Genomic DNA, 26489 nt, shown 5'->3' with positions numbered 1-26489 from the left:
TTTTTACCTGTAACTTGAATCCTATCCTCCAAGATATGAATATCAGACCAAGATATCAGGAATTGATTTTTATTAATGGGCCTACTGGTGACACACTCTACACTGTTTAGCACAAGTAGAAGAACATTGTTAAATGTCTATAAATATAATTACTTATACCATATTTCATCATAGTAGTTGACAGTTGATCGTGCAGATGACCAAAGATGTGTATAATCTTTAAATAGAATCTGTTCCTCATGCTCACCAACTCATTAATTACAATTTCAGAAGACAACATATTTTCTTGTGATCTTGAAATTCATTCATATCATGTCTTATTTGACCATAGATAAGCATTGAATCAGAACTAGTCAAGTTGCTGTGTGTGATTAACTTTTACCCTAATGTTTGTGTGACATTAACTTAGGTGTGTGTGTGTGTGTGTGTGTGTGTGTGTGTGTGTGTGTGTGTGTGTGTGTGTAAAAGCACATTACATTTACAATAATTTAAAACTTAGGAATATCTAATTTTAAAGATTTTAAACAGCTTTTTCCAAAAACATATTTTGAGGAAGCAGAATATAAAATACAATAGTTAATAGGATATCAAGCAGTATGGCACCGATGCTACAACTTACAATGATACAAACTGTAATCTGTTAAAGCATTTCACTGGTGAATCAAAGTAGAATGAATAGAGAATTCCAAGGTAAGTTCTCACAGTGTGTTTTTATTATAGGCATCGTTTCAGCTCATTATGCAGGAAAACCACTGTTCCCTTCTATCTTAAAAATATTATTGTACAATTCAAAGTTTATAGATGAAAACGTGTTACATTGCCACAGACAAACAGTGGGTCCAAACGTCCCCCCCCCATCTTCTTTTTCGTTATTGTCAAGAGATCTGCTCCCTTATTTGTGTATTTGCATGACCACTCCATTGTAACCACTGGCTTTACCAGTTGGTCACCATGGATGGCCTGTAGTGTTCCTAGTGGCAGAAGTGTAATGTGTTACTTTTGTATTGCATTCTTGTATGCATGTGTCTCTGTCTCACTGTGTCTTCTATGGTTTGGTCTGTAAACATATGTCGTCTGTTCTCTCTCTTTCTCACTCTCGTTCTTCCTCTCTGTCACTTCTCTGAGTCAAGAGTTCCTATTGAACTCTGGATACATACCTTAACATATGTTTTTTCTAAAACTGTTTATTTTGTCGTAAAAGCCCTGGTGAGCCCGATGATTGGCTAAAACAATACATTTACTGTATAAATAAGTGGCCCAAAAAATCTCACCAAAATTGACACCACTTTTTTCTTTATTTATTCAGCTTAATTTAGTAAAGTGCAAAATGACTAAATGTAGTAATCATGATTAAGAGCATTTTTATTATAATTTACTAAAAAACACAAATGGAAATTGGGGGATTGCTTCTATCTAATTTTTTCTTCATGTGGTTCCTGTCACTCTCAGCAATTGGTCATCCCAGCCTTTCATGTGATCCTCCTGCCATTTCTCTTGTCCCCCCTCCTAGTGTCTGGTTAGGTTGACCGTGATCACCCAAAAGCAGATCTTCTCCTCTGACAATAAGGTTCCTAATTTTTCCTCCTGTGGAATGTGCTTTCCCCATGCACGAATTCTCTCCCTGACAAAACAGGATTTTCTTGTCTTGCTTGTTACTATTGATATTATGTTTCTTTATTAAAGTTTTATAACCTCTTAAGATTTATGTACTGGGTTATAGAGACTCAATAAACCACATTTTGATAGCCTTTTGTGCAGACCCACCATTGCTTAGTTCTGGCTTGAGCATGACTGAATTTGTGTGCATCTGTCTTGCCTTCAGTGAGTGTTCTTAAACTAACGATAAAACTAGTCACTGCAATGAAGTTAGGTGAGTTCAGGACTAATCAGCAATAATCCATTATGCTAAGCAAAACACTGAATGAGTCTGCAGCAATCCCAGAGTGCTTTTCAAGCAAACATGTTTGGTGAATCCCCAACCCATCGCTCTTTCTCCTGACCTTTTTCTAAAAGACACTCCCATTTCAGGCATCAGCACACACTATTTAAGTACTGTTCTTGTTGACTTCCTCTTTAATATGCTCAATTATCTCATATTATTACACTACAACAGGATTCGCCTTTTTGGATGAGAATACTTGAACAACTATCTGTGTGGTCTTAATGTAAAACATTTTTGCACTTGCTGATGCCTGAGGTGAGAATGCTTGCTCATCGAGCTGTGGTTTCTATTTCACAGTACTGCAGTATACCACAACCCTTCTCTTTTTACCCACTCCAGGCCTTGGCCAGTATGAGTTTGAACACCCAGCCCATACTGAACCTGGAGAAGTTCCAGGAGGGCCAGGAGTTGCCGCTTCTTCCACCTGGCCGGGACAAGGTGTCACCCTCATCAACTGAGTTCAACCCACTGATCTATGGCAACGATGTAGATTCTGTGGATGTTGCCACCAGGTAAGACTGGACCTTTAGTTATCCTAATCATCCTTGTTCTAGCGGTTGTAAAATGCCTCCTACTGCAAGATGTGTCCAAACTTTTGACTGGTACTGTAAGTGAAGACGTATTTTAGAGAGCTTATATGGTTTAGTCTTTGAGTACAACCCCTTTCCAAAAGTTTTTTCTTATACATATCATTTGTTATTCTTGAACAGGGTTGCCATGGTGAGGTTCTTCAACTCTCCGAATGTGCTCCAGGGATTCCAGATGCACACTCGCACCCTGCGTCTGTTCCCACGGCCTGTTGTGGCATTCCAGGCTACATCCTTCCTTGCTTCAAGACCCAGACGCTCAAGCTTTGCTGAGAAATTGTCCCACACCCAGGCGGTAGAGTTTTATGGAGAGTGGGCCCTAAACCCCTCCAACCTAGCTTTTCAGAGGATTCATAACAGTAAGTCTTTAAAAAAATTCTGGTGATATCATGTTAACAGTATCTGCTATTTTAATTGGACTGAATAAATAACAATACTATGTCTAAGAGTTGGAAATGGAGGGATTCCAAGAAGATTTTACTATGACTAACTACTTACTTCCATGTTTCAGACGTGTATGATCCCTCCCTGATTGGAGACAAGCCTAAGTGGTATGCGCACCAACTACAGCCAGTGTTCTATCGTGTGTATGACGGCAGCTCCCAGCTGGCCGAGGCCATGGCTGGGCCCCTGGAAGACGATGGCAATGACTCAGACCCAACAGATGATAGGTAATAAAAAAATAATTTGTTGTCACAGGAATCCCATCCAAGCTTATTGAAAGATCAATAGAAGTATTTGAAAGTAATTGAGATACATGATTTTCCTAACAGTTTGTACTGTAAGTCTTGATCGATTGTTTGAGTTGGCAGTCGATCAAACTAATCAAGTTCAGTCAAGACACTCACGTATTAGATTTGAGCATTTATTGATAACCATGACATGGAAATAGGTTTGACTTTGGCGGAGTGGATGATCTAAGGGAAGCGCTCCCTGCCTCCTCGATGCGACACATACATACATACATACATACATACATACATACATACATACATACATACATACATACATACATACATGACATATGAGGCAGGGAGCAATAGAGATATAATCCCCCTGATGGATAGAACATACAGACAGCATGGGGGAGAAGGGGATGGTGGAGGGTGGCAGCAGCACTGATCATACAACAACCAGGGTGTGTGTGTGTATCCGCGCTGCCTTTTAATGCCGTCTTATCAGACGTGGCCCAATGGGCTTGTGCTGGCTAACACAGGTGTGGTAATGAGCGGATGACGCACGCTGCCCGGGTGCCATGCCTGAACTAACTTCGCTCATTGCATTCAAGTAGTTGACAATGTTTGCAAACATTAAGTGACCCAGATCTGCAGTCCATTGTAAAGTTTGTCTTTCATTATTTGTTGTTTTTAAGCACATTGGGTTTAACAAGGTTTTTGTCTTGGTAGTAGCGACAGTGAAGCTTACGATGACTCCAGCTCTTCCTACTCCTCCCTTGGAGATTTAGTGAGTGAGATGATCAAGTGTGACATCCAGGGAGACACACCAAGTGAGTATATTTCAGCCATTAGCTGTCTTTGACCTTTGAGCCATCACAAGAGCCACCACATAGACCACAGATCCTCTTGTGACTACATCAATGAAGAAAGTAACATTTGAAAAGATGAAATACATGTATTTGATGTGTAAATTATAAATGTTCAATGTGCACATTTGTTTGGATTTCTAACCTTTTAATAATCTTGTCATCTTTTTTCTGTGAATGGAAATAAATCTCTTTCTCCGGGATTTTAGGCGTACATCCCCCAACTCATGCGGCTCTGGGTGATGCCAGCGAGGTAGAGTTTCAGGACTTCCAGGAATTCAAGGAAGGAGAGGGTCCAGATCGTCCTTCAGAGGTCTGCGATGGACCATCCGAGCCATCTGATGGACAACCTCTCCGTTCCAGCTCCAGTACCACAGCCAGCTCAAGCCCCAGCACAATCATTCAGGGAGTCAACCATGTTAGTGACAATCATCCAACCAAGCATAAAAAAAGATGATAGATTGTAAATACGAGGACATTTTCTTTTTTTTGTTTCTGAATAATTGACTACCATCTGTCTTGATTAACAGGAGCAAACGGAACAAGCGGAAATGGAAGCGTCTGCAAGTGCTGCTCTTCAGAACCCTGTCCCGGTATTGGGTGGTCCACCCTTCTCCCGACCTACCCCCGACTCTACAGCTGTGGACTCAGTCACAAAGAAGCGAGAATATGACAATCCCTACTTTGAGCCCCAATACGGTTTCCCTGCTGAAGAAGACCCTGAATCAGAGGAGCAAGAAGAGTCATACACACCTCGATTCAACCAAAACCTTAACGGAAACAAGTGCGTTCAACACACCTACACTTTCCTTTCTGCCCATAAAAAAACTGCATATTTGAGAGAGAGAAAAAGGTTAGAGGCTACCGTGACAAACCTGTCTGTTTTACAGGGCCCAGCGTCCACTTCGCCCAAGCAGTCTAAGGCTTCCAGGAGAGTCTGATGGAGAAGGTGACTCTCGTAACAGCTCCCCTATCTCAAACAACAGCGGTGATGGTTTTGGGGGTCTCATGTCCTTTGCCAGTGAGTGTCCTTTTACTGGTTGTAATTTAAAGGTGACATGACATGCTGTTTTTGGATGCTTTTATATAGGCCTTAGTGGTCCCCTAATACTGTATCAGAAGTCTCTTTCCCGAAATTCAGCCTTGGTGCAGAATTACAGCCACTACCAGAAGTCCCACAAGGAGCTTTCCTCAGAACGCGCTGTTTTGGTGTCTGTAGCTTTAAATGCTAATGAGGAGCGGAGGGGCGGCACCATGCGCTAATGTTTACAATGGATGTATCGCAATGGCTGTAGCCCCGTTGCTGTAAGATGCCTTGAATTTGCCCATTCTCATCTGATAACCCTGGTTTGCAGAGGTACACACTCAGTCATTTCAATGAGGGGAAAGGCGGATATCGCGCGCACCATAACACCAACAGCAGAACGGTTATCCAAATAACAAAGAAGTGTACAACACTCACGTTACAGCATGTGTATTCACACACATACTTGATGCTATCTATCTTTCCATTAGCGACAGTAACTCAGCTGTTAGCTGCAGAGCTAATGTTACAGCCACATTCTAAGGGTAGCAAGCTAGGTAACCATATACAGTAAAGCTACAAAATGATATAGCGTTAGTTAACTTACTTGTTCGAGGTTAGTAGCTGGACGAAGGAGAGTTAGTACTGATCCAGAATTTAATTTCAGCAAGGCCAGTTTTGTATTAGCTCAAGTTGAGGAAACAGTCGTGGCTGAAGTGTCTGGCGCAGACATACAAAACAAATGCGCCTACAACAGAAGTTGTGTAGGCGCATTTCCAGAGAAAATAAAATTAAGACACTGGGTCTTCAGAGGCTCGGATGAAGGAACTGTAAAAATATTTTTGTTTTCCTTGTACATCCAAACTGAGCAAATGTAATGCTTCGTTCGTTTGCAAGCCATGATGTCTCTCGAGGATAAAAACACTTGCACGGTCGCAGCTCAGTTTCTTATGGGCGGGCCAGATTCTCTGGGCTGGCAAAGCAGAGAGAGGGGAGGTAGCCTTCCTCCTTGTGACGTCACAAAGAGGAGATTTTCAAACAGAGCAATTGAGCCTTCATTTTCTCAAAGGCGGAGAACAACACCCAGGGCTTGGTTTACACCTATCGAAAATTCTAGCCACTGGGGGACCAAAGGCAGGCTAGGGGAACTCATATTAATGTTAAATAACCTCCTAAAGTGAAGTTTTCATGTCATGTCACCTTTAAGTCTCAAAATGAGTTTTCATTGGTATGGTCCATCGTAATTTTCTATTCTCTAACTCGTCTTGATACTCTCCCTGTTGCTGTAGGTAATCTGTACAAGAACCATGGCACCAGTTTCAGTCTCTCCAACCTAGCTATCCCCAACAAGGCTGCAAGAGAGAAAGCCACACCCTTCCCCAGTCTCAAAGGTACAGTGACCCAGTCAATTGGATCTGCTGTCTCTCATGTGATCTCCACTCACTTTTTTCCTTTTCTTTTATTTATTTATTGTGGAATATCCTGTTAGTGTCTATCCTTCCTTCCCTTAGTGTGCATTTGTTCACCTTCTTTTGTGGATTAATGTATGTGCACACTTTAGGGAAGGTGTTAAAATTCAGGTATTCCGGCTGTATTCAGATTTCCAATTTGAGTGAATTTTCCAGCTACAATCTCCATTATCAGTTTTTAGTTACGTTTTGTATATATGCCCTCCAGCTGATGTATCCTAAAGGTTTATCACAACAATAGATTAAAACATCCATTAAAAGCAATACATTTTCAAGGCTCAAAGGGTAGTAACAAAATTATTTTGTTTATCATCATCAGACAATCCTTCAAAATAAGAAAAAAACATATACTTTTGCTCTAAATCTCAAATATATAGTTTACAGAGCAATGCAGTTGGCTACTTGTATGTTCAGCTGCGATAGTAAACCTGCCAGGTGTTGAAAAGAGAGACTGGCATTCAGACATGGCTTTGTTTCCCTTTTGTTCATGTTTCAATTCAGATTTAGATGGAATACATTAGCGATCTTTGACAGTGTTTTTAGCATACTTAGCCTTCAACGTGTATCTTCACTTTCTTTCTTTTTTGTCTTTTTCCTCATTCTGTTCACTTTCAATTTGATTTATATATTTATATTTGATACTCCAAAAGAATATTTTAATTTTGATGTTGAGGGAGAAACGGAGCAAGGTTTGTAGCAATGTTTCTTTTCAGCTTGAATATGTCCCCCCTCTGGATTGCAAAGTGAATAATATGGCACTATTTTCAAGGAGTGTATTGAGCACCTGACAAAGTTAGATCTTTCTCTCAAATATTTAGACTTATAATGTTCCATGGTCTCTTTTGTAAATGTTTACGTTTCAGTTTTGAGAGAAAAAATGAATGCATGTGTTCATAACTCAATAGCTCCATCCTGTGTGGAATAGCTGCCATAGCAACTTTTTGTTTCTTTGATGGTCATGTGTTTTGTCTTTGTTCAGATGAAAGCCCTGAAAGCCCGGGTATGTTATTGTCTGGTGTGGTAGTTTGTTGTTTGACTAGACCCTAATTTGACCCTGATATTAGCACCCCCTATCCCAGTGGGTGAAGAAGTAGATATACCTGTATGTTTATTCCTGTACAGTATATCTATACCCTTTCTTCTGTCCCCTTATCATTCCTCTCTGTGTGACTGATTGGAGTCCTTTTGATGCGCTATGATGCACACATTTATAGACTACAGATCTTTTAATTGTCATACAAATGACTCTTCGCACTGAGGTCAGTTACTGGAATGTGGTGTTTTTCAGAACGGTTGGGGTCCTGTTCAATTCCACTGAACTTTAGGATTATAGGACGTATATATCTGAGATAGAATGGAAATTCAGGTTCAACCTGCCTTCCTTCCCCATGACGTCTGTTCCCTTGCTAGTCTTCTTGGTGACGCTCCCTTGTCTCTGTCAAAATTCCCTCTTCTTTTATTAAGACAAGTTTTTTGGTAGTGATGCAGAACTTTAAAGGCCTCTTGTTGAAAGCAAGAGTACACATTGAAAAGAAGGAATTCTCACACCGTCATAGGTTTAAGTTAAGCTGTCTGAATCTACTTCCCACACAGCTTGGTCTTGGAGAGATGACAAAGCATCTTATATATGATGCACTACAAATCCCCTTTAGCTAAATGGTTTTACTTAAAACCATGCTTAGCAGTCCCAAGGAATTGAAAAGAAGACCTGAAAGGCAATATGAGAACTGGTCCTAACACTTGAAGATCTAATGTCTCCAAATAATGTTGCGCGTATTCCACTCTTTCATTTCTAATGTCTTTCCTTTGTTCTACCTGTCCCACTCTAAACTCAACCCTTCTATCACACCCAGTCAGTAAGCATGTGTCTTTTTTTGTTGTGGGTTGATCTTTGGACTGGTTTTGTCTCGGCCGGTGTCCCTCTCTGTATCTCTTTCCGCTGCAACTAATTCTGGGTTTTGTGTCCAGTATTTGGGCTAAATTCTCTAATGGACATAATAACAGAGGCCGGCCCGGGGAGTGGAGAAGGTGGGTTCCCCCCTTGACTGCGTGAGCTGCATGCTTCTCCAAGCCAGTCAACCACGTCTTCCAGCACTCTCCTCTCTCACGCCCCCACCCTCTTGAGTCACCTGTCATGTAGCCTACCATAGAAGAATTATAACAGCACCACATTCCAGTCATCCTGTTGTCTTTCATTATTCACGGTGACTGTTGCCCCAACCACTAACTTCATCAAGTCATCCATCCATCTTACAGTTGGGGTTGGGCCCTTTTTACAATTTCGATTTAAGATAATGTTTTTGTACGATAATATGTGCAATTTGTGCCAAGATAATACTGTGTCGTTTTTGCGTTTTCGGCTTTGCAGCCAAACGATTTGCTGAATCCTTGCATCAATAGCTCTGATGTGTTCCAGGATGCCAATATGTTTGACACTGTTATTTAACACACAAATATAAGTAGGTCTTCTCTCACCATGTCAGCGAAAGCAGGCCTTGCAACTTTGTGCGATAGAAACTACTTTCGGAGGAAGGTATGACATTATTCATACAATGCTGTAAAGAATATGATATAACAGCATATCCGGTTTAGTGGAAAGTAATGCGTTGATTTGTTTATTATAATGTACATTATAGCTCAATAAACATACCTTTTTTTGTTATTGAACGTAAGGAGTCTGGGATGCATGCTGGGCACCATATCTTTAGATCACAGGTTACTTAATCAAGAAATGTTGTTTGTAATGGTCATCATAATTTTTGTGAAACTAAAACATACTTTGTACACCTGGTATCTACAGTATCCACTGTTGTCGGTTTTAACTCTACTATTATTAGTCATTGAACTGAGGCTTAACTGGGGCCCAACCCCGAAATGGCGCCCTTGTTTTTTTGGCCATAGTATGGTTAAATCATGTGATTGTGATCCAGCCGTTCAAAAAGGTGTTTGGAAACACCAGTGTAATGTGTTTTTCTATCCTCAAGTTTTTAGTTGCTTGGCTGTCTCTTCCGCATGACACATAACTGGTCTTGTTGCCTCGCAGACCCTTCCTCTATCTGACCTGTCCTCTCTGTTCTCTGCCAATGTGTGATTTTACCAACACAGCGCCATTTTGACTCCTGTGTGTGATGTCCTGTTGGATGTGTCCTTCACCTGTAGTTAGTTAGCTTTAACATTTAGATATCCATGAGCTGTGTGTGCGTGTGCGTCCTTACTTGGTGTGCAGAGTGTTCCTCGTCTTTATCTTTGTTGTACTTGTGTGTAGCGTCCTTGGCTATAGAGCCATGAGCAGTAAATCCAGTTTTGATGAACTGTAGTTGCAGTAGTGTGTCCCCTTGAGTTCTTTTGGAGCAGTGAACTTTTGGCAGGTGTTTTACTCAATCAAAGTTAATATACATATCACATTTGCATGTAGACCTCATGTATTTATAAAATGTTTCCTCCACCCCCTTCCCAAGGCGCTCGGGCTCCCAGGGCCCTTGTAGACCAGAAGTCCTCTGTCATCAAGCACAGTCCCACAGTCAAGAGAGAGTCGCCTTCCCCCCAAGGCCGCGCCAACAACACCAGGTAGAGAGCCTATTTATGTATAACTGTCAAATGAATATGTCCAACGTACTACTCTGTTTCTTGACAATGAATTATTAAAAACTCAAAACTGGAGAAGGTGAAGGGGTCTGAATACTTTCTGAAGGGACTGTTTGTATTTACAAATGTAATCAGGCTCATAACAGTGGGTATTCCTGTCAATCAATGTAATTAATATTATGTGGTAATACATTTACAGAGAAATAATGATGTTTTAAAGCGGTATGTGAGGTTGCGGATGAAGGTTTTATAATGGATGTTTGCATTCAGTTCTTTCTCCAACTGTATGCACGGAGGCAAAGATTGATTAAAAATATTCTTTACCCAACCCCAGTGAGAACCAGCAGTTTTTGAAGGAAGTGGTCCAGAGTGTTCTAGAGGGCCAGGGAGTAGGCTGGCTCAACATGAAGAAGGTGCGTCGTCTGCTGGAAAACGAGCAGCTGCGTGTTTTTGTGCTGAGTAAGCTAAACAGAGCCGTGCAGTCGGAGGAGGATGCCAGACATGAGGTTATCCGTGATGTGGTGAGAACATTTCTACGGGCAAAAATTCAGTCCATGTTACATTTTGGGATATATTGGGTTTTAGTTTGTTCTTTTTACTATGTGTGTATTGGCTGTGTTCCTCTCATTAGGAGGTAAGCAGAAAGGTGTATAAGGGCATGTTGGACATCCTGAAGTGCACAGTTTCCAGCCTGGAACACTCTTACACCAATGCGGGGCTTGGAGGCATGGCCAGCGTCTTTAGTGTACTGGAAATAGCACGCACACACTACCAAACCAAAGGTAATATTGAAGAAGTCCACCTCATAAAAAAAACTTTCAACTACTGTCAACTACTTTTAGAAAAGTATAAGAAATATGTTCTGGTACAAAATGCGCTTGTATCATTAGTGCTGTAATTATTGATCTGTGAGTGGTTCATATCAAAAACTCTTTTCTAATCTTCAAATCTTACACCGCTGTAATTGTGGTGTCAGCGGGAAAAACTCAATATTTTTTGTACTCTTTCCACTACTCTATTTTCCCCTTTCCCCCTCATTACTCTCTCCTCTTATTGGTGGATTATTTCATTTTGGCCCCTTCTTTTGGGTGGCCTGGTAGACCCAGAGAAGCGCAAGCGGAGCCCCACAGACAGTGCTGGCAGCCCAGGCAGCAAGGAGAGTCCATCGGCTCGTATAGAGGGTGCCAGGCCTCAGGGTCTGCTTCTTGTGCCTCGCCTCCAGCTGACACATCCCACCCCGGGCAAAGGTGCCCGGCACTTTGACACCCGGAGTCTGAACGAAGAGAATTTTATTGCTTCTATTGGTGTGTACTACTCTCTGACACCCCTTGCATGCGCTCCAGAGGACCCCTCCTGCCCTGCCCTCCCCAGCTCAACACCCTAAACCCTTTTCCTCTCGCCCACCTCTCTGTTCAACTAGGCATCCTGGGGAAAGCCTCTACCCTCTCAAAAAAGGGTATTGCATACGTGAATGTCCATTAACTTGGACCTACACAGCGTAATTTGCTGAGTCGGTAGAGTATAAAACATCAAAAAGTGCTTGTCAAACCACACAATGCACACCGCATATTTTCAGACCAAATCTCTACCAGCAATTCTGAATTACCAGAAAATTATTGTTTGTATTCCATGTGTGGTATCAAATTTGCCTTGAGAGGTGTAGGCGTGAGTGGAATATTCCCAGAACCCCCAGCCTGGATAATGTGTTTGTGCCCCCCCTCCTTCCTACTGAATGTTGAAACCACAAGCCCTCAATTTCCAGCTCCTCGTGTGGATTCTCATTGTTTGCTTTCTAGCACCTTGATTGCATGTCTTTGTTTTGTGTTGTGGAACCCAAATCTGCAGTACTGTGCTGGGGAGATACAGTAGAAGGCTTGTGCATAGGTAGAGTCTGTGCCCGTCGGCATCTTTACTGCAGGTTTCTGTAAGGCCTGCTGTAGGCAAGGCAGCACCCTTTGCTCCAAGCATGGAGGGTGACAATATCACTCCCCAGTAAACAGTCCCAAGAAAGACACAAATTCCACCTACTTGCCTGTTTTGTAAACCCAAGTTACCCAAAGTAGGGTAGAGGGAGATACTTGGTTCTCCTTTTGGGTTCTATTATTTCTCAAGTGTTACTTTGGGTCTGTGTACAGGGGAAAGATTTACCCGACCACCTTCACAATACCCTTCCTCCCCTTTTTTCTCTCTGGAAAGATGCACCTTCAATTCTACGGAATGTCTTTTGAGACTTGCACCCCTGCTTTTGCAACAGCTCCATTCCACCTGCTGGCTTGCTGGCCAGCCTGTCACTTTCATTCCATGCCCCCTTCATAAAAACCCTCCCTTGCACACCCTGGTTTTAGAGAGCCGCACACTCTGAAGCATGATCACCCCCACACCACCCCCTTGACTCAAGCCCACTTTTGGAGGAAATCATGATCTTCTCTTTTGTGTGGTTCTCCAGGATCATGGTCTACAGAGGATTGGATGTGTTGTAATGTTAATTCCATAGCAGTTACTTGCCATTTTACTGTCGTATTGATCATAGTCTTTTGTGTTCTCATACCAAAATGATGCTACATACAGACATTACAAAACATCCTCCGTTGATAAATTTGACTCTGGATTTGAATGGTTAATTTTGTTTTATGTTTTTCTCTTTTAATGCTCATCCTCCATACCTGCCTACTCAAACAAGCTCTCTGACTCTCTCTCTGTCTTTCTCTCCTTGCTTGCAATGCATCTTGGGTAGAATTGTGGAGCAAGCACCAGGATAAGCAAAAATCTATGGAAAAACAGAGTAAGACATTTTCTGCACACCAAAAACGATTGGGGTGTTACATAAATACCACCTGTTAACTTTTGCAGCCCTCCTTCCTTCCTTTTCCAAATTTGACCTGTTTTTGTAGTTTCAGTAGATATATAAAAGCACTTACTACAGCCACAAAGTTTGTCAGAAAGGATTTAAATGGAGAAAAAAAAACACCAAAACGGTATGTTGTGAGACAAAAGTCTCCATTGGTAAAATGCAAATGTATTTTATGCAAAACTGAAGCGAGGATGGCATAGAAGGTTGTAAAATCAACAAGTCAGGCACAAGTATCTAAAACAAGCGTTTTGATAGAATAATGATAGAATGTAGTTTGGTCCCTAATAAATTGTAGTGACTATGAATTTAACTATTTACAATTTTCTGTTTCATGCTTTCCAAGTATGAGACTGGTTACCTACTTCCCTTATCTCTTTAGACAGCAGGTCTGGGACAGTGTGGGATGCCTGTGTGAGTGGTTGAAACCAAGGTCTCATGAATTGGTATCTTATCTAACATCTTCAATGTAGTTCAAAAAGGATTTAATAAAAGTCATGTAAACGGAAGTATGGTGAAACTTTATGAAGTCATGTCAATCATAAAACCTTGTTCAGTCAAATCCTTTGGTGACCTAGAGAGACATTTGAGTTATCCTGAATTGATATTCAAGACAAAGGGAATGAATAGGAATATAATCGCATCAGAATTTATTCATACAGTTTTCAAAGAAAATGAAGCAAAGGTTTTCTAACTGAAATATTTTATATGCAAATTCTTATCAATCTGTTGCGAGACACAGATGAAATGTATTCAGAAGTAAGTCTCCCAGCTATCTCGACTGTCCATCAGTTTGTCTGCATGTACTGTAACTGCCTGTGTGTGTCTATATTTGTACTTGAACCTTGTAACTTTGACTCTAATGAATTACTGCTGTTCTCTTACAGTGTGATCTTGAACCATCTTTAAAAATTCTGATTTGTTTGCGCCACTTGGTCTTTGAGTCACAACTTTGTCATTTTTATAACCTGCAATCTACAGTAATTTAAAGTCAAATACCTATACTGTACCTCAGTTTTTTAGTTTTTTATATGTTTTCTAATAGTTACAGTTAGCATTATGCTTTTTCAGATGAATAGATTTGGTGTTTTGAATATTCCTCATTGGGCCATTGTACCTATTTGAGCTTTTTGGCTAATGTAACATTAGCCAAACATGTGTTACATTCACTAATTAGATTGTGACTACAGCAGAATTGCCCTTCTTAAGTGTTGTGAAAAACCGTATGCGGGTGGGGGATGTACACACGGCGACCATGCTGACCATTCTGTTCTGCAGGAGTGGAGGGAGCTAAACAGCAGCGTCCAGAGGTGACAGACACTGAGGAAAAGAAGTCTCAGATCAGTGCAGATAGTGGCGTCAGTGTCCACTCAGGGTCTCAGGTAGGCTCCTCCTACTGTTTACTGATGACTACTTATTCACAATATTCAGACTTTAGCCGTTTCCTTTACTGTGGTTGTTCATTTTGTGTTGCTGCTGTGTCATACTGAGGATGGTCACTGTTATGAAAATGTCCTTTTATCCGTACAGATGTGATGTGTGCTTCTGCTGTATCTTTCTCTGTTCTGTTTTGCAGAAGAGTGACACAGAGTCAGTGACCAGCTCTGAACCAGCAGTGCTGACCAGAAGCACCAGCCAGGATTCAGAAGCCAGCACAGTGGTAGGGCACGGCCAACACAGAGACACTGAATCGCTCCAAGATCTGCTCGATTTTATATCTGTTTTGGTTTAGATCCAGTAATCTCCTAGCCATGACTCATACCCTTTCTTTTGAATGTTATAATAACCGTTTGGTGTTCTCTTTTGTTAGATCAGATGTTTTGAGCCTTTTACAGTTTTCTTGTCTCAATGACTACAGGTTTTCATGCTGTGTTTAATGAATCTGCATTGTACAATATAAAGTACTATCGACATAGAAAGTGGCAAATGGGAACAATTAGTAATCACATGTGATCTTATAATGATATATAATTAGAATGTGACGTCCATGCGTCGCTATTATGCCTTGTGACAATTCTCTTTGTCACCCCTCCAGATAAGTAACAGCTCGGGGGAGACGCTGGGAGCAGACAGTGACCTTAGCAGTACTGCAGGGGAAGGGGGAAGGCCTGCTCCCCATCTTGCTCTCTCCAGAGGGACTCTCTCTGATAGCGAGATTGAGACCAACCCGGCTACAAGCTCTGTGTTTGTGAGTATAACTTCAAAGCAAATTGCTTGAGATGTGTTGAGCATGCGGGACAGTTCAGACTCTCATGTTGTACCACTATTGATACCGAATATGTTAATGTATCTTTTTCCTATCTTTATTAACCAGACATTAATAGATCCTCCAGTTCTCTCCATATAAAATAGAAATGACATCAGTTAATTACATCATTGGCCTATGTTAGATGTGCCAAGTAAAATGCTAATTACGAAATTAATAGTTTTTTCCCCCCACCAGGGTAAAACCCAGAAATTAAAGCCTGGGATGAAAAAACCTATACCTGTGGTAGCTAAGGGACCCCCTGCCCAACCAATGGAGGATATCAGCATGAGGATCTACTTGTGTGAAGGCCTTCTGGGTATGCTGTACTCCTTTTCTCTTGTCAAGACCGTTACTGATGCAAGTCAACCGCTGCATCGTGCCATTGGTCTTGTTCCCTGGTCTCCATTGACTACATTCCATCTATGCAATCTGTGAGGCCGGCCAACATTTGGGGTCCAAAACTACTTGGTGGCCAATAAATTCAATCGGTCTGTTCTGCTGATTCATGACTTAAACTGTTGTCTTTCTGTTATGCTTTGTGCAATAACTGCTTTAAACTCTTGTGTGGGCTTTGTATATTCTGCATTCTGTTGTATTGTGCTGTCATCAAAAATATGTACAGCCTCACCATACGTTAATGCTTACTATCTAATCATGGCTGTGACTAACCTAATGCATGCACAGCAAAACATTGGGATAGGTCTGAAAAACTGCTCTGAATGGTATGTGGGAAAATTGCCTTTCCATCTTGTGGTCTTTCTTTCTGTGTCTGTCTCTACTTCGTCATCCAACCCACTCACATCCTCCTAACCCTCTTTGCTCTACCACTCCTCTTCCTCCCTGCTGCTCCTCCTGGGAATGCCTCTCAGGGCGGGACAAGAGCTCCATGTGGGACCAACTTGAAGATGCTGCCATGGAAACCTTCTCTTTGAGTAGGGCTGAGTCTTCAGCTTTGACGTTTATGTTTGGTTGTGTTTTTGGGATAAATGCATTGCTTCCGTGTGTTGTTGGGATTTGGGCTTTGACATGCTGATTGGCTCTTTCCTGACACTCCCCAAATCAAATGTACAATGTTGCAAGTGTTTACCGAAACAGGGAGTTATGTTTCTGACTTGGAAAAGCCCAGACATTTTAGAAAACATGCACACGACTTGCACACGAAAACATGCAGACAGTACCTGATGTGTACTGTACCATTGAAGTGTATGGGTATTTGGAGCACATTGACAGTGTGTTTGCTATGTCTATATAGGTAAGGAACGCTCCACTCTGTGGGACCAGGTTCAGTTCTGGGAAGACGCTTACTTGGATGCTGTCATGCTGGAGAGGGAAGGAATGGGAATGGATCAAGGACCTCAGGAGATGATTGACAGGTAGACTATCCCACTGCAAAAATGGCCTCTATTATTGTTTTGTAGGTGCTCAAAGCATTTCACACTGTGATAGTCAAATGTTGTGATGGAGTGAAAATGTCAGATTTGGTCAACCTAGACTTTAATGCTTGGTCCATTTTACAATTGTGAGCTTAAAATGTTTCCACACAGGTATCTGTCACTAGGGGAGCATGATCGCAAGCGTCTTGAGGATGATGAAGACAGGTTATTGGCTACTCTACTGCACAACATGATTGCCTACATGCTAATGATGAAGGTAAACTTTCGTGTGTGTCTCAACAAAACAAAGTATCCAACCTTTTTTAAGTCATAAAACATGTCAAATATCCCACATAAAAATTTAGGTTTTCTGTCTGTCTAGGTGTCCAAAAATGACATAAAGAAGAAGGTTAGGCGTCTGATGGGGAAGTCCCACATTGGCCTCTCCCACAGCCAGGAGATCAACGAGTCACTGGATAAACTGGCTCAAACAGTAAGACCCTACCTACTTTACCAAGCAACAACATTTTAAACAAATTATGGTTTTGTATATGTATTGTGGATGCACTTCAATGTTTGTAAGTGTCTGTAAAATGTGTCCATCTGTTTTCAGGATGGTCGTGAGCTATCTATCAGGCCCAGTGGAAGCCGACATATCAAGAAGCAGACGTTTGTGGTGCATGCTGGGACAGATACCACCGGGGACATCTTTTTCATGGAGGTATTCTGCACTGCACATGGCAAACATCATTATGATTTATCGTCTTTCCAAAAAACTTGTAGACGTTGCTCTTTTTGTAGTGGTTGATGACCATCTGTCTGTAGTTTTTAAAACTACAGACAGGTTTAAAACTGAAGGCAAATGTTTTACAACAGGGTTACTATCGCAGTACAGTGAAAATTATACAGTAATCAGTTATTGAACAGGGGATCAATGGTGTTTTCTTTATCAGGTTTGTGATGATTGCATAGTCCTGCGCAGCAATATCGGCACAGTGTACGAGCGCTGGTGGTACGAAAAGCTCATCAACATGACCTACTGCCCCAAGACCAAGGTGCTCTGTCTGTGGAGACGCAACGGCCAGGAGACGCAACTAAACAAGTTTTATACCAAGAAGGTATGCTGCATTTCCACACCTTTAGATTGTTAAAATCTTATTAACTATAACTTAAAAAAAATCTAGATTCTATTTGTATTTTTTTTATCCTTATGAATGCCTTCAGTTTGGGTGGGCAGAATAGACAATACGAGTGGAAATGATAAATAGTATAAAATAAGTTATTTGAATACTGAAATGTTGCCTATTCTTGGCCTGAGCTGCAGATTCCATACTTAACTGTTGTGTTTTCTTTCAAGTGTCGTGAACTATACTACTGTGTCAAAGACAGTATGGAGAGAGCGGCAGCAAGACAGCAGAGCATTAAACCAGGTGTGTTGGTGTATGTGAACAATACTCACAAAGACATTGAGTTGCCTCTAAAAATGCTATAGCAGGGCTTCTGAAATTTTCTTTTGACCTTTTTGCAATCATTTATTAAATAGTTTTGACCTGGATAACAAAAACTTAAGTCTATGCCATATACTTGAATGTGTGCACTAACAACCATTATGGTGAACTGCAAACGTCCAAGGTTATTCATCTATTGGGGAAACAATGTGCTTTGTCAGGTCCAGAACTGGGCGGTGAGTTCCCTGTGCAGGACATGAAGACAGGCGAAGGAGGTCTGCTGCAAGTCACTTTGGAGGGCATCAACCTCAAATTCATGCACAGCCAGGTAGGAGGCTTGCACTATCATAGAGCCAGAGGAGTACTTGCAGTACATTCAAATGCACACACATGCATTGCACGCACATACGCATGTGCAGAACCTTGCAGACTACTGGTTGTTCTTCAAGCACCAGGTCATTCCCTCTGCTCCCTTCAACCCCACCTCTTTTTTCTACTATTTCTTTTCCTCCTCTTTCTCTATCATAAGTGTGGCATTAACTTCCTCTAACGTCCGTCTGAAAGTTGTGAGTCAAAGTAAAAGTATTACAAGACCAAAACTATTTAAAAGTAATCTTACGATGAATATTATACTTTTATATTGCCCTCTGAAATCCGATTCTATCTTTTAAAGGGACTTTAGAGGAAGATATCATTGTTGTGCTTTGGCTGCCTTTGGTTGCCTAGATGTTCAGTTGTGTTTAGTTTATCAACAAGATTAATATGTGTCTGTAAAACGTTTGTTTCACAAACGTTTTGATTGTGGTGCCCAAACCTAGATGTTTGTTTTTGTGTGAAGGGGAAGCAAACAGAATTTTTACTGTGTGAAAAATATTTATGCATCCGTGGTAAGATGCAGGAAATGACCTTGAGCAAAGACTTTTCATTAATAATTGGCATTTTCACTTAACCATAATATCCGCAGTTTGACCCTTTTATTTGAACACCTTTGGACAATAAACGTGTACAGGGACATGTCTTCACAACTATTCAGGTTTGAAACCATTGAGTTAATCAGCCAAGTGAAATGTATTTGAGGCAAAAAAAACAAAAAACATAATTAGCACACATTATACCGATGGTAACAGCACAGATCAGAAAGCAAATTGTAAAAATCCATAATCTTGCTGAAAGGTTGCCTTTAGATCCGTGATAATAACATGGTGCCGATTACTGTATAGTGACGGATGCAGAACATAAACTTGAATATAGAAATACATTTAAATCAATCAATATCAACTGTTCAATGTTGCCTACTTTAACCCAACATCTGAAGACAATTTAGGGGGGAAAATATCAGCACAAGACAGTAAAAGCGTAAGTCTTGCAAGGAGAGAGTTATTTCATCCTCAAAGTTTTAAACACTGTGCTCAACATTAAATATACTACAACCGTGTGAACTGATTTATTGACTATTTAAGATCACTGCAAGCTTATTAGGAATATTTGCTATTTACTGCCATCTTACTTTCTTTTTTGCTTGACTTTTATGCTACTTTGGATTTACATTTCTTGAAACTGAGCCTCCTTTACTATTTTTGCTTGAACTACATACTTTGTTCCGATATAGACTGCTTCCTTTTATTATTTTACTTTTATTTGGGCACTAATATTTTAACTACTTCTCCAGAACAGCTTAATTATGAGACTGATGCATTGAACCATTCAATGTTCAGCCATAGATTGCTTACTTAAATAAGTTTGTTCAAGAATATTCATATCCATGTTGGTGGCAAACTGTCGTGCAGGGGAAGTCATATCAGCAGTTGCCCTCTGGTATTTGTGCTATAATGTAATGTGGGGAAATGTTGTTGGTGCCAGCCCTCGTTGCTGGAGGATGAGGCATGGAGGGCCCCCCCCCCTGAATCTAGGTGTTAAGCTGAACTGTAGTCCAATTTCTAATCCATTTTCCTTATTTTGAAATTTAGGAATTGTTGTCATTTTATTGTTGAATTATCTGCAATCAGTATGTAGGTACATAAGATTTATAGGTATATGTATATATATTCACATACATTTTGAATTTAGACATTTAGTTGGCAGTTTAATCCAGTCCATTAGGGGGTTATGTGAACTAGAGCAGCTCCCTCTTGGATTGCTGTCGAGTGTTTGTGCTCTTCTGTCCGATAATAATCCAAACCGTTTCTCTCCCATGCTCTCTCCCCCTGCAAGGAGCGGAAGGTACACAACCTCTGCTGTGTTTGCTTGTTAGCGGTTACATTAATTTGGGTTTATTTTTCTTCTTTATGTTCACAATTTCTTTCCTGCTGTGTGGCAAACCTAATTTTCTGTCCTCTTCTGTTTCAATATGGAATTTTCATGTATGCGATACATGGGCTGCAGCACATTAGCATTTGCTGGGGGAAAACATTGTGGCAGATCACAAATACTTTACTCACAATAAACATTTAGCCATAACAAGTTTGCTAAACAAAACCATCAATATCAAACGTAAAAAATTGCTGCTGCCAAATTGCAGTTTACAGTGTATTGTTTTGTCAAAAGCTTCTTTCCTATGCAATTATTTTTTACTTATCCCCTGCCCATGTATGTGTTAAAACATGGAAACTTCTGTACGGTTCTGTCCTTTTTCTTTTTGTTGTTTTTAAAAGCTTGCATTTCTTCTGTCCTTTTCCCTTACTTTGTATTTGATGGAGGATATTTAACAATGTTTATTTATATTTGACATGATTAATTTCAGTTGGTGTCATTGAGTTGCTAATGTACTGTCTTGTTTTTGTTTGTTTTTTTGTTTTTAGGTTTTCATAGAGCTGAGTCACATAAAAAAGTGCAATACTGTGAAAGGAGTCTTTGTCCTGGAGGAATTTGGTAATTACCCCATCTACTGATTCTAGGCCTGTACTCGACACGGCAGTAACTCAGAACAAATGCTTTGACAAGATAGCTAATCACAGGGTCTGAGGAACTTGACATTGGATTCATATTATGGGTTTTCACGGCAGAAATACATTTTCATAGTGATACTGTTCCCGAGATGTACTTCTGAGATGTGGTCAACTGCTTTGATGTAGTTATTGGGTAGGAATCTTCAACTTGTGAGATTGGAAGTTTAGTACTTGTTCTTAGGAGAATCTATTAAGTGTGCTTGAAAAAGATTGTGTGAGCAACAGATACTGTGTTGCAATGCCATGTGAGATTATCTCTACTAAATGTGGGATCAGCACTCCAACAAAACCCATTTAAGTTCCTTTGGCTAGCAAACTTACTTTTAAGCTTTGAACAAAACAAGGCAGGAGTGGTAATCTTGACAGCAAGTTTGAAGTGTTTCTAAAGGAGTTTTAGTTTTTGGCTGAATTAATCTTTTGGATTTTGTCTCTAGGATAGGAAGTTTAAACCAAAATAATGTATCCTAGCTGATAGATTTGCTTATCTTATGCCCCCATGATGGTTTATAACTTTTTAGCAAGGCCACAGCAAGATACAGTATTAAGGTAGAAAAAATATTTGTGCGATTGTCTCAAAAACATTAAGTATTTATTGTAAACCTACTGAACATAGTCCATTTGGATTCTTTTGTAATGCTATGAGGTTTTTTAGGAAAGGTTCTCATTCAAGATAAGGCGCAGGGAAGACAGTTACTGTTGTTCCCTTGGAGGCCACCAGGAAGGTCAGCTGATGATTAAACACTTACCATGTCAGATTGTTGTAGGTGCTTCTGATGGCTAGTAAGATTTCTGGATCTGGTGAGAGTTACTGTAGTACAAGTGATAGTTTAGCCCATCTGAGCTCTGAACTGGGTTACTGCCGTGTCTCTGTGCTGCTTTGTAATATGTAACCCTCATCTTTGCCGCTATGAAAACCTTCATTCTCCAGCAGGTAAAGTGCTGTCACCTTTCCCCTCTTCTTATTATTCTTCCTCTTTATAGAAAGACACACCTTTCATTCCTTCCATTGTTTTTGCAGATCCTTCCTCCCTTTCTTCATTCCTCTCTCTTCCTTCTTTACTGTAGTCCCCTCCCAGCTGAGTTTCCTACTCACCATCCCTCTCTTTCACCTTTAAACTGATCCTCTTCTCCCTTTGTAACAACTGATTTAGTTCTGAAAAACTGACCTGTCACTTCAAGTGATGATTGAATGTTTATCAATGCTGGAGAGTTTGACCCAGTAAAGGGGAAAGTGGACTTGTGGACTGTGTGGGGAGTAGAGGGTTTCAATCCGTCATGAACCCTTCGCTATCATATACACCATCTGCCCCTCTTTCATAGGTTCACAGTTACTAATGAAAAGTCTAGCCTATCTGTCCACTTGACAGTGGCCTTGCCCTTGGTGTAGGGATTTGGGCCTTTGTAAAAGCTTTTCTGTGATTACTTTTTTGCTTTCAGTTTCTTGATCAACACACCATTTAACCCAGCGTCTTTTCCCCATATGTATGTTGTGGTTGCTCCTGGGCATATGTCCTCCCACCCTGTGGCTCTGGCCTCTGTGGCTCTGGCCTCTGTGCTCCATGCTGTCTAGCTTTGTGTTTTTCGTGGGCCACGAATGTCCTCCTTTCTAACATGATCACCTGATGTCATGATTCAAATGTTTTGCCTGACGCAAACACTTGAATCCATTCACCAACCAAAAATTTAGTTTTGGGACATGGTTACGTACAGTAGATAGACAAAAGGCGATTTGCACGAATACATGCATACCTATACATACTTATATTATCCTAAGCAATCCTCAGTAAATGTGTTTTTAATATGGGTATCCCTTGTGGTAAACAAATATCTTAACCCCAGAGTTTGAAGCACCATGCTCTGCTAACTGAGCTATAAAGACATTATCCACTCAAGTCTATCCCAATGCCTGCCTTGTAGCATCTTCTGAGGAGACTTGAAGCTCAAGTGGACTCTCTTGGCCCACAGCCTCTTTTTGCACCCTCTCATAGTTTATAACAATTATCACATGCAACCCCCTCACACCCCTCTCAAATTTGATCTACGGGGGTATCCCACTCCTGTTGAATTCTTTGTTTTGTCTCTTGCATCGGCTATTGTAGTTCCTGAAACTAAAGAAGTGGTGATCCACAAGTACAAGACACCAATGGTGAGTAGTTTGTTTCTTTTAATGCTAATGGCAAATGCTACGTCTGGGCATGCAAAGGCTACCAGGTCTGTGTGCCAGTATTGCACTTCATTTTTCCGTTTTATCGTTTCAACAGATCAGCGATGCAGTTTGAAATGCATGTTTTCGAGGGTTTGAGTTTTGCACGTTACAAGTCTTTGAATAAAAAAGTCTGTCTCCATCTGAATTCGTATTAGTTCAAGTTCAAGTAGTATTATCAGTAATCATCAGGAATCATTGATGACAAGGCAATCCACTTTATGGATATAATAGATATAATTAGCTTTGTTTCAGATCTGTATGTGGTTGAGCAAACAGTGGGACATGATGTATAAGCACCTTCAAATGAAAAACGAGATCACTCTTGGGCTCTTCCGCTCACATTTTGAAAATCTTTCTTTTCTCTTTTCTCACCAGGCGCACCAGATCTGTTACTCTGTCCTCTGCCTTTTCTCCTATGTGGCTGCAGTGAAAGGGAAAGAGGGGGACGGCAAGGCCAAGCTCCTATCCCCAAGACCCCTGCCTAGCTAGTAGACATCCTCTAAATATGCCCGGGTATACTCTACCCCACCCCTAGACTTCCTCAACACCCCCTTCTTGCGTGCCTCTGAGTCCCCAGCAATTACTGTGTATTTCAGTCCATTCATATTCATCGATAAATGACCCTTGATAATCCCTCAACCTACAATTAAGCACACATCCATCGCTTCTCCTTGCCCACGTGAATCCTTCCTATGGAAACACCATCCCACTCTCCTGTGTGTAAATCTGTATTTATGAACCTTGCCCAATGCTGTTGTTGTCCCCCACCCCCCACACACACACCCGCAGTCCTTCCTTATGGCAATCTTAAAGACTGGCCATATTTGCTCACTCTTTGGTGGGGTGACAGACTTTTACCCTCTATGTTCTTATTTGTGACTGTAGTCATTCACTCTTGTCCCTGCTGCCAATATATTCGTTTTTAGTTGGGAAGGATACTTTGTTTGTGTGTGTGTGGGGAGGTTAAGAGGCTGTAGCTAGCATGCTGGTCACATGCAGAGCCCTGCCAGTCAATAAATAGAGAGCAATGTCCTCTACCCCCTCTCCACTCTGACTGTGCAAAAATAATTCTATGTGCTGTGTGATACTTGTGTCTGTCCAAGTCTAAACGAGTGAAACATTTCAAAAGCATCTTGTAGCGCTGGGTGTCACGTTTGTTAAATGCTACCGTTTAGTGCACCAGAACATCGCATGTAAGCGGTTTTTAAAGGTTTCATTATTTGAATCCTAAATACTGTGAGTGGTCCAAGATGCGTGTTATCTCTTAAGCTTGCCCTGTAAGGCTAAACTACTGTACTAGTTCTACTGTAACATTTCTTGTCTGTAGTCAGCTAGGCTATATTGAATTGCATGTTACTATGAAGACAAAAAAAATATTTAAAAATAATAGAAATGCTGTACACTTCCCATAAGAACATGTTACAAACTGTGGTTGATTCACTAGATGTGCAATACTTGATGTAGTTAGCCAGTACTGGATTCATATCATTGTTTCAATTGAAAATATGTTCCAGTTTGGGTGTTACCAGAGCAAGGAATGAAATAAAGAACTTCATTGTCCTACATATTGATTGGAGTAATATGATGACGTGTTTAAGTGCGAAACGATTGTGTTTGGAGATTCTGTTGTCTTCAGGTGTGAACCTGCCGCCGGCAGTCTCTGATGTTGTGGTGGTGTCCGTCAGGGGAAGGGGTTTACGGTCGTTATGTTGTGTCTGTATTGTAATAGGAGGTGAAGAATTCAGTCTGGCCGGACTGCAACTCTGTGTAATTTCAACAGTGTGAGTGTGTATCTGCGTGTGCAGTTTGTTCATGCAGTGTTTTGTTTCTCCAGATCAGCAATATATGAGTAACACAGCTATATAATTGGGAGGTCATTTTTATGTTGTGGCTTTTGTTTTTAGAGATGAAATGTGTGTAAGAAATATGTTGTTTAAACTTTCGTGAGAGACAATTATTTTAGGCATTCCATTGTTGTAAAAACACACACAAGTGTATATAAGAGAGTACCGGCCTAAATGAAACGTCTCCTAAACAGTTTTGAAATAAGGACCAATAATTGGTGTTCATCAGACTGGAATTCAAGAGAGTATGATTTGAGACAAACCCTGTCATTGCTAGCTTGCTGCTTACAGAGATGGAGTGAATAATTTAAATGAGACATTGGGTGTATATATTTCAGTGTTGAACAAAGTATTTATAGAACATGTACAGGTTTGGCAATGTCAAATAAAAGTTGTCCAACCTGAAGACCCTCTATTTTATTGTATAATCATCACTGGTATCAATAAACTCCTGTACAGTAATTCACTACAGTGGGGAAACTGGTTATCTCACCAGATAAAATATTGCAGTATGAGCTCTCAGCCAGAAATTGACTAATTCACTTATTTAACCGTCATGTGCAAATGGCAACCAAGGAGTTCAAATCTGTAATGTAGCCTAATAAATTGTATTCTTTAATCATGTATTGGGAATGTTCATGGTTAGTGGTTCATGGGTCACATGGGATGAATAGTTAATCACAAATATGAAACTTTTAGAAAGTAGCTACTGTACACGGAGTGCATGTTACTGGCAAGCTTAAGGACATTGTACTAAATGCAACTGTAATTCTCAGAAGTTTGACAATCTGTATAGGGCCACAGATGGATAACTTTTAAAAAGTGCTTTCCTAAAACTCTTGGAGTGGTTGTCTGGAAACAAGGGATCCTCAACAGGAAACATAAGTGGCAAGGATTGATGCAGTTAGACTGGAAAGACATGGCGTTATATAGTTTTCTTGCATAAAACCTCCCCCCCCCCAATATATTTCATAGTTATTAATTTAATTTATTATAATTATAATTATTTAGCAGACGCTCTTATCCAGAGCGACTTACAGTAAGTACAGGGACATTCCCCCTGAAGCAAGTAGGGTGAAGTGCCTTGCCCAAGGACACAATGTCATTTTGGCACGGCGGGGAATTGAACTGGCAACCTTCAGATTACTAGTCCCCCTCACCGCTCAGCCATCTGACTCCCCCATGGTTTTGTCATGATTTAGCCTACAATAATAAAAAGAGGTAGCTGGACTGCACCTGTACCCAAACTGGTATATTCTCCTGTGACTCATTAAGGTATGCATTAAGCAAAAGGTTCAAATCCAGCCTCACAAAATTTCCACTGTGAACAAGAGCAGGGTTTGATTATGGTGGTGGATTGGGGGGGTCTGACCCCCTAATTAAGACTGTGACCCCCCCCCCCCCCGCAAACAAAAGAGATACAAACA

General features: G+C 40.8%; 1 protein-coding gene across 38 annotated transcripts in view; it reads left to right on the top strand.

Annotated features, from left to right (window-relative positions):
* Nucleotides 1–24312, top strand: part of madd (MAP-kinase activating death domain) — a 35869-nt gene extending 11557 nt beyond the window's left edge. Inside the window, exons 8-38 of one of the 38 annotated variants that reach the window (XM_062470989.1) lie at nucleotides 1511–1567; nucleotides 2282–2454; nucleotides 2653–2888; nucleotides 3041–3200; nucleotides 3936–4036; nucleotides 4282–4490; nucleotides 4603–4856; nucleotides 4963–5093; nucleotides 6386–6487; nucleotides 7216–7254; nucleotides 7545–7565; nucleotides 10024–10132; nucleotides 10485–10671; nucleotides 10782–10932; nucleotides 11251–11454; nucleotides 12885–12932; nucleotides 14277–14380; nucleotides 14575–14658; nucleotides 15034–15186; nucleotides 15442–15562; nucleotides 16116–16178; nucleotides 16499–16619; nucleotides 16791–16896; nucleotides 17002–17112; nucleotides 17233–17340; nucleotides 17573–17737; nucleotides 17977–18049; nucleotides 18289–18395; nucleotides 20866–20935; nucleotides 23112–23158; nucleotides 23594–24312. In XM_062470989.1, the coding sequence (XP_062326973.1) occupies nucleotides 1511–1567; nucleotides 2282–2454; nucleotides 2653–2888; nucleotides 3041–3200; nucleotides 3936–4036; nucleotides 4282–4490; nucleotides 4603–4856; nucleotides 4963–5093; nucleotides 6386–6487; nucleotides 7216–7254; nucleotides 7545–7565; nucleotides 10024–10132; nucleotides 10485–10671; nucleotides 10782–10932; nucleotides 11251–11454; nucleotides 12885–12932; nucleotides 14277–14380; nucleotides 14575–14658; nucleotides 15034–15186; nucleotides 15442–15562; nucleotides 16116–16178; nucleotides 16499–16619; nucleotides 16791–16896; nucleotides 17002–17112; nucleotides 17233–17340; nucleotides 17573–17737; nucleotides 17977–18049; nucleotides 18289–18395; nucleotides 20866–20935; nucleotides 23112–23158; nucleotides 23594–23707 (3729 nt within the window). In that variant the 3' untranslated portion in view covers nucleotides 23708–24312. Of the gene's footprint in view, nucleotides 1–1510; nucleotides 1568–2281; nucleotides 2455–2652; nucleotides 2889–3040; nucleotides 3201–3935; nucleotides 4037–4281; nucleotides 4491–4602; nucleotides 4857–4962; nucleotides 5094–6385; nucleotides 6488–7215; nucleotides 7255–7544; nucleotides 7566–8533; nucleotides 8594–10023; nucleotides 10133–10484; nucleotides 10672–10781; nucleotides 10933–11250; nucleotides 11455–12884; nucleotides 12933–14276; nucleotides 14381–14574; nucleotides 14659–15033; nucleotides 15187–15441; nucleotides 15563–16115; nucleotides 16179–16498; nucleotides 16620–16790; nucleotides 16897–17001; nucleotides 17113–17232; nucleotides 17341–17572; nucleotides 17738–17976; nucleotides 18050–18288; nucleotides 18396–20865; nucleotides 20936–23111; nucleotides 23159–23593 lie in introns of all 38 variants that reach the window. The other 37 variants (XM_062470990.1, XM_062470988.1, XM_062470991.1 and 34 more) reach the window with 37 other exon arrangements.
* The last annotated feature ends 2177 nt before the right edge of the window (nucleotides 24313–26489 follow it).

Source organism: Osmerus eperlanus, chromosome 10, assembly GCF_963692335.1.
Source record: "Osmerus eperlanus chromosome 10, fOsmEpe2.1, whole genome shotgun sequence".
NCBI lineage: Eukaryota > Metazoa > Chordata > Actinopteri > Osmeriformes > Osmeridae > Osmerus > Osmerus eperlanus.
Note: the sequence above shows the minus strand (reverse complement) of the source record. Positions and strands in the feature narration are given on the sequence as shown.